The sequence below is a fragment of the Lepisosteus platostomus genome, chromosome 3, assembly GCF_059453375.1.
Source record: "Lepisosteus platostomus isolate fLepPlt1 chromosome 3, fLepPlt1.hap1, whole genome shotgun sequence".
Lineage (NCBI taxonomy): Eukaryota > Metazoa > Chordata > Actinopteri > Semionotiformes > Lepisosteidae > Lepisosteus > Lepisosteus platostomus.
Window position 1 is genome coordinate 76,656,569 of NC_142613.1, and position 8,293 is coordinate 76,664,861.

The window sequence follows — 8,293 nt, forward strand, 5'->3', positions numbered from 1 at the left end:
GCCCTGTGCTGGGGCGGAATGCGAATGGGTTGAGCTGGTATCGATGGCATGCTGAATGAGGGTCATCCATGAGAAGTCCCCATCACTTGCCGTGAACAGATCCTTGTTCTCGGTGATAAGTGTTTGTAATTGCCACTGCTGAGTCCGGGTGAGACCAGCGCCGCTGTGCTGCAATAGATCCCCGATGGTAAGCTTGGGTTCAGACAGTCGCCTGGCTGCGGCTCCCACCTCAGTGGGCGCCTCTCCGGAGGCCCCTTTTGGTGACACAGGGGCAAGGTCTGGCACACACACACCACAGGTCACTCCCTCGGCGGACCAGCAGCAAACAGGTCGGTGATCTCTCATCCCAGGGGAACGGGGACCTTTGGAAAGGCCACTGCTTGAGACCACCAGTCGCGCCAGAGAGATGCTCAAGTTCTGCCTTCTCCACGAAGGCGTCTCAGTAAGTGTCACAAAAATCAAACATTATAAACTGACCTCTCTCTCCCTGAAAATATCCACCTATTTTCTCACTGGTTACTCATGTGTAACTATGTACACAACACCCACCACGTTTTATGCCACATGTTGGGATAGGAGGTGTTACGGATCCAAGAGCAAGGGCGTCACAGTCCAGGAGTGGTGGTCAGTGCACTCCAAAACTGTCAGGCCAGACTGGGGAGGTGCGGCAGGCACCAGGCAGAACAATGCACCCACTGAGGATCAGATCCAGTGCAGAGTCCCAGAGGCAGGTCAGGACATGGGGCAGGCAGAGAGGAAGCACAGTCCAGTGGGGGATGCCCAGGCAGTAAGCAGGCTGGCTGGAGGGCAGGGCTGGAGAAGAAGGGAAGGCCCACCAAAGCCAATGGCTATGCAGAGTTTCAGGATGCAGGACTGACCTGCCAAGTGGAGGGTCAGCCACAGCACCCTGTGAGAACAACCCGGTACAGCAGCAGACCCCACCTCCGGCACACACATCAAGGGTAAAAGACATGCCTCACCCATTGTAGAAAGAATGCTGTGTGACATGGGCACCAAGGGACTAGAAGTGGCTAACGTCAAATCCAGTACGACATGAGCACCAGAGACTGGTAACGCAATGCTGGGTTGCCAAAGAAAAAATGAACAGGGCTTAAATCACTCACAGCACCTGATGCAGAATGACACCTCATTACAATCCAGTGCGCTTATATTGTCTTCTCAGCAATAGCCAGGAGAGTGGAGGCGTGGTCAATGGCCACTTCAGCTGCACATTCCCCACAGCTTTGCCATATCATAACACACAGTTGGTGTTTTATTAAGGTGGTACCTTCTCCAAAACAGAACAGCAGCAATTTGACTTTAGTCTTTAGATTTTTGTACACACATGAAGCCTGTAGAGCATTTACTATTTATAATATTTAGAAACATTTTAGAGTATAAACATGATCAAATAGGTAAAAAAGCCTCTTAATAATCAGATGGAAACATACCATTTAACAATTATACCATCATACAATTATATAAACATAAAAACATATAATTGTCTTCTTAAAGACAGACATTGGAAAAAAATATTAACAATGTCTTGATGTTATTGTCCAACTTTGAATGCAGTTTCATTATAATACAATATATTTATTTCCAGAATCATATGTATTCATTGACTTAATTGAGGCAAGCTAGACTGTCGTCAAAATCTAATTTTCAGAGACTTGTGATCATAATGCTACACTTTGTGTAAATGTTTTGCCCTGTGTTACGTTGCTCATATTGGTGAACTGCTAGTATTCAGTCATCAGATGGTGCTCATGTGGTTAGTGTATCCATTCTACCTCCCTAGCCCTCTCCTCTCTCTCTCAACACACAGTTGGATTCCCTCGGTTTAATTTTCAGAACATAGTAAAATCACAAATTGTCACAGCTGCAGGGCCATGAAAAATGCATTTTGTTAATTATCCCTCAGGTGAAAGAGACAACTATTGTAAATATGACTCTTCGCCATTTTAGTAGTTAGTAATTACTTAATTACTTCTCTTGAAAGAAACCATCGTATCTGCATTAACAGCATGACTGAGTAGCTTTTTCCAAACTTACACAACCCTTTGACTTACCACATTCGATATAACCGTTTTATTTCTTTTTTGCTTTGCAACTTTGAACCTGTTCACCCTCATCCATGGCACATCAAGTGCACACAGAAATAGAAATTCACCTTTAACATTGACATTTGTTTTAACCCAATGTGGTATTTTATAACCTAGTGCAGGGTTTGGAAATCAGTAAAGACAAACAGTACTTTGACCATGTAAATTACTTACCACAGCAGTTCAAATGGAAAGAAGGCCAGCAGAAAAGGCAGTTACTAGCTGTATTCCCTGTCAGGTAATCTATACAATCCTGTTCAGAAATGTTGTTTTCATGTGAAGACTTTCATTTTTTAGAAGTAACATTCCATGAGATCCTGGCATGTGTCAAAGGAGTCTTCATAAGCTATCCTTTTCCACTATTCTATCCCTAAAATAGCTGTACTGAAAGAATCAATACTAGAGTAACACATTTAAATTGATGCTTTGTATTTTTATTTATGTGAGAATTCATGCTACAATTATATTCATAATTGATTAGTAATCCAAGTCTTTGCAGTACATTATTTTGAAAATATTTGTAGCACAAACCAAACAGAAAATGAGCTACATTGATTTTGGGAACACGGAACACTGGTGATTTTATTCAATTACTTTCAAAGAAAGTTGAGTCTTCTGTTAAGGACACTGTATTTATATAGGACTTATACAAATTGGTCATATTAGGTACAGCAGTTAAACTAAATTCACAGTATTTATTTCACAACCTGTCTGGATTATTTTAGTATTACTCAGACTGAAAAATAGTTTAAATAGTAACTTTAGTACTGATGTGAGTAAGGCCCGCTGGGAAACAAAGGGTAGGAGATATGAGTTATATAATTTATAAGAAAAAGACAGGAGAGGCTGGACATGGCAGAAATTGTTAGACGTCACTGAGCAGGCAAGAAAATGGTTGGTGGCATGAGGGCGCTTTTTGTTCAAAATTTGCTTGCTTGGAAGAAAGGATCCTAAGGTTGAAAAATATATAGGGTTGAAGATAATATTACACTACAGTTAGATTATTGTGTAACGAGGTACCAGGACCAGACTAAAATGAACATTCACTGGAAGAAGCAGGGCCTAGTAAAGTACAGGAAAGGGGAGCCTGGACCTCACTGGGAATCCAAGTGGTCGTTGGCTGGCTTGGCAGCCTCTGGGGCCTGAAAACATGAATGGCCCTGACTTCCTGAGAGCTGCTTGAGGGGCACTCCCTCATGACTGATAGCTACAGTAGGCCCTCACTAGACAGAGAGGAGGAGAATATGTGGGCAAAATATGTGGGCACAGCCCTACTCTGTGAATACTAGCAATGGATAAATGGGCAATGTATTTAAATTAATGACAGACAAATGTAAAATATTTATGTAATGGTAGAGCTGAAAAAGCACTTATAATTTGCAAGTATAGAAACCAATGTGAATTACAATTTTCAGCAGTTCAGGAAAAATATTTTATTCATTGCAATTGCATGTTTTTGAAGTCTACATTTGAGAATCAACAATTTGAATAAATTGATTTTAAGTACAGACTCTCAAGAGAATAGTCAAGTCACTCCAAAAACCGATATTATAATATTACTGTATGCCATCTGACAAACTATGGGCTGTGATTAAGCATCCTCTAATTGCAGATGTTTTACAATTAATACATTTAAAACCACAGCCTATCAAGATAAACTATCACACAACACAAGAAGAAAAAAGCAGTGCAGTTTCTCATCTTGCATAATGGGAAATAAAGAAAAAAATCAAACATTATAAACTGACCTCTCTCTTCCTGAAAATATCCACCTATTTTCTCACGGATTTGAGCAATACAGATTCACGAGGGATCCGGAGTCTATCCCTGCAAGCAACAGCACACAAGGCAGGCTACACCCTGGATGAAATGCCAGTCCATTGCGGGACAAACAGACACAAACACATGCACACACTCCCTGCAGGGCACAGTTTCCCAGAAGCCAATTCATCTACCAGCATGTCTTTTTGGACTGGGGGAGGAAACTGTACTAGGAATTGTCCTTTTCTCTGTCATGCAATAAAATGTTGGGAGCAGTTACTGTATGTGCTCTTGAACATATCCTACACCCAGGATATGCTTCAAACATCTCTAGCTTTACAGAATATTCAACAGGATAAGAGGTTTGTTAATAATGGTTTTACTGCACTTTTTAATTTTAATGCTTTTTTTTCTCATGCTACCTGTGAATGACATTTTAAGTCACATTGCATATTTGTTTCTAACATTAAATATTGTTGAATATTTTTTTTGAATTGTTGAATATTTTTTAATATTCACAGGGAAATAAAGGAAAACCCGGAGAAAGCAACTGGGTAGAGCTTCCAGAACAGCGTAGGTGTAGAAGCATTGAGAAAACTCACGCATTTAACTGAAGGTGTTCAGTGGTTACAGTGGTTCACATATTAATATGCTCTTCGTTTCCCTTTACTGTTTGCCAGTTGTTTGTAAAAGAACAGCACACTTTTTAATTTGTCACTGCCATTTTAACCATTTTTAAGATGTTTAATTTAAAACTTGCCGTCTTATCCTCTCCGCCACAGCGTTGCCCCCCACCTTATGTAAATAAAAATACAATGCACTAAATCCACGACTGGATGCAAAGTAATAAAAAAATGTCACAAGTGACAGAAGTGTCCAGGAACTACTTTGTTAAGAAATATCTAGAAGTCCTTGTATGATAAAGTAAACAAGGAACAGTGTTTCATTGCATGTAATGTACTGATCCCAGAGGATAAGTAAAAATGATCTGGTCCCTGGCCACACACTTCATATCGTAGTTTGTTTCTTATGGAAGAAATGTAAATATAAATTTTCATAAAACAGTAACATCTTTATAGATTTTTTTATTAAAATCATAATATGTGTCGGCCATTGTTGTTTCGGCATTACATTTCATAAGATATGACTTTTCCTACAATAGGAAAGCAGAGATTGAGTTCAGCTGAAGAATCATTTCCAGCACATAGCCCGCCAGAGGATTCTCTCCTTGTTTCATATACCATACAAAAGGGAAACAACAGAATTCATCATACACATTATTTCAATACATGAAAATAATCACATAGCAAATATTCTAAGCATTTATCATTATAAGATATATACATTCAAGTTGCCATTTGTTTTCTGTCCTCTCACAATAGGTGGGGGTCTGTAGACCTTCCCTATGACTGCCAGTTCACCAAGTAGCAGTGCTGCATTTAATTTAAATTACATATTTACATTGAACTATACGGTGACTTCATATGATGTTCCCTATGCAGTACATGAACCTCAGGAGTAGTATTCCTTCATTTAAACATAATACATTTAATGTATTAGATACCTATAAAAGGCATTGGTCATAAGACAAATTAGCATATATTACATTAGAAAAAATAATGTACATTTATTACATAATACATGTATATTTTGAAATACACAAAAGTGAGATCTGATATTTAAGATTCAAATATATTGTTTTTAATATTCTTACAAAATATACAGTATATGCAACATATGTATGAATACACATTGTATAGTCAGTTTTGTGTAATTTTATTCCTTCATTTCATTATGAAAGTCAACTGAGAGCGAATTCTCACTTACAATAATGAACCGGAGACCCAATTATACAGCAGGAAATGCTGCGGAACAATTCTAGTGAAGTACTCAGGGGTACAACAGCAGCATCCCACCTGAGCCTGAAACCACAACACTCCAGTCCAGAGCCCTCGGCACTAATCCACCCTACACTATCAAGGCAGGCTAATTTGACTTGTGTGAAAAACAAAATGCATGCCCTGTTGTTTTGTAGTTTAAAGCATAAGAATAACACATTCTTTCAACTGCAATTTTATTAATTCATCATGGGACATTTTTGTAAAAGCATTTATTCTGAAAATAACTTGGTCCGACAAGATTGCGGGTGAAAGACTTTACCAAACACTATAATCCTCAGTGCTCTTCTGAACCAGCTGTAGAAAAATGCATAAACTATTGGATTAAAAGCAGAATTTAAGTAACCAAACCAAACAAGAGCATCCACCAGCAGTGGTGGGACTGAGTAGTCAATGAAGGGATCCATGGTGTTACAGACAAAAAATGGCGTCCAGCAGATAAGGAAGACTCCCATTACTATCCCTAGTGTTTTTGCAGCTTTTTTTTCTCGTTGACGCTGTACTCCAGATTTATGTTCTTCTGCAATTTGAAAATGCTGTGTCATATCTTTTATAGATCTTGCTTGACTTCTGGCTACCAGGTAAATCTTCAGGTAAATTCCCAACATGACAAAGCCAGGAATAAAAAATGAGATCATAGAGGCAAATGTTCCAGAAAGTTTATTGAAAATCAAAGTGCAGCCTCCAATACAATTTCTATGAGGAAAATCCCCGGCACCTATTATATTAAGGTCTAAAAAAATCATCCCGTAAGCAAAAATACCAGGTAGAATCCAACTACAAATGATCATTGTAAGGATGGTAAATGGTGTAATTGAGGTTTCGTACTTCAGCGGCTTACAAACTGCAAAATAGCGGTCAATGGAGATGAAGGACAGGTGGAAAATGGATGATGTGCTGAGCATTATGTCAGTGCTGGTGTGTATTTTGCAAAGGAAGTCTCCCAGATACCAACAGCCATCAACAGATCTTATTGTGCTGCAGGGCATTACAAATAACCCTAGTAGGAAGTCACATACTGCCAAAGAGAGAATGAGATAATTTGTAGAGGTGTGCAGTTGTTTAAAATGGGCTATAGACGTGATGACAAGGAGATTCCCACAAACTGTGATCAATATGGTGACCACCATGAACATGTACATAGTAAATCGAATACTGAACGGTCTTTTTAGTCTTGCACAGGATCCACTTAATGACTCATAACACAAGGGCGTGTTTGAAAGCTCACTGATATTGTAGCTCATTCCAGATGGGTGGCTCATTCTTCCAAGCATGATAGAGTCTAGATAGAAAGTACACAGTATATTTAGTTTTCACTTAGTCAAAATAATTTAAACATTGTCATTTTAACAAAATCTTTTTCAATGAAAAGAATTCAACTCCCTTTTTTCTGCTAGGTAGATTTACTGTACATAAAAACTGTTAAAGCAACAGTTAACAACTTAGTATACATACCTTTGCAAGCTGTTAGACCTGACTGAAGAAATTTGGAGAGTCACCAGCAGACGACATCCAGCTTTAGCAATGTGACAAAAACTCAATTTGAATGTAATTATTAAGCACTTTTCAGAAATTCAACCTCTGCTGCCTGTGACATTATCAGCCTGTACACTGTCCATGGTGAACTAAAGTATTTTCTTCTCAAAAATTGATTTTTTTAAGTCTCTCAGCCAAATGGATATAAGCCAAATGTAAGCACAGAGGAAATGACAAATAAATTATAAATTTCCATTGGTCTCAAGTTGTGGGAAATGTCCTTATATCTATTTTCTTCCCTACAACTGAGACACATTCTCAAAATATCACAAAGTAGTCTCTGTGGTTTTTTTCTTTACCAAAGCCTAACTTGAAATTATAATGTGAAACACTGAAGGAAAACATTATACATATAAAAATGTCTTTAAGAGGTATACAATTCTAAAACTATGTTTAAACTTTGTTTACAAATTTCCCTGAGAATACTGAAACAATTTTAGCATAAAAGCTTTTTTTTTTGCTTTTCTTATTAGTTTTTGCCTTTCTTGTGCCATTAATCACAAATAATTGTGATTTTCCAAGAAGGACACTACTATTTGATTTATTTTCACAGTTGTGAAGTAGATACATGGTATTTATTTTATTATTAATTCATTTTTTATACTTTGGAAGCATGGAATAATTTCTACATTTTTTTTCTTTAAACATCATGCCATGCCATGTTAAACAAAGCCATTCAAAATGAGAATACTACACATTCATAAAAGATAATGTGCCTTCTTTCTTGAACATTTTGTAGTAAACTGTTATTTTCTATAAAGCCATTTTGCATGGAATGCAAATCTACAGACACTTGATGATAAATAGGCTTGCTCTTATATCACATTATGTTCACAGTCTATACATTCATTATAAAAACACCACTTGCACTGGTGAGGGACACTGCAACTCAGAGCCTATCCCGGAACCACAGAGTGCAAGATATAGTCCTCATAGTATCATAGTAATGAGTTAAAATAACTCTCCTGTAATAGGAATATATTATTTCAAGCT

The 8,293-nt window shown here is 38.0% G+C and overlaps 1 protein-coding gene across 1 annotated transcript; it reads right to left on the reverse strand.

Annotated features, from left to right (window-relative positions):
- Positions 1-4,725: 4,725 nt before the first annotated feature.
- On the reverse strand, positions 4,726-7,614 carry LOC148675563 (trace amine-associated receptor 1-like). The gene is made up of 2 exons (XM_088626861.1): positions 7,220-7,614; positions 4,726-7,046 (listed from the first exon to the last, which is right to left on the reverse strand). The coding sequence occupies exon 2, from the start codon at positions 7,036-7,038 to the stop codon at positions 5,977-5,979; it is 1,062 nt and encodes a 353-aa protein (XP_088482987.1). The 5' UTR covers positions 7,039-7,046; positions 7,220-7,614; the 3' UTR covers positions 4,726-5,976.
- Positions 7,615-8,293: the final 679 nt, after the last annotated feature.

Coding starts and splice junctions, on each gene's coding strand:
- LOC148675563 (XM_088626861.1), bottom strand. CDS start 7,038: ATGCTTGGAAGAATGAGCCACCCATCTGGAATGAGCTACAATATCAGT.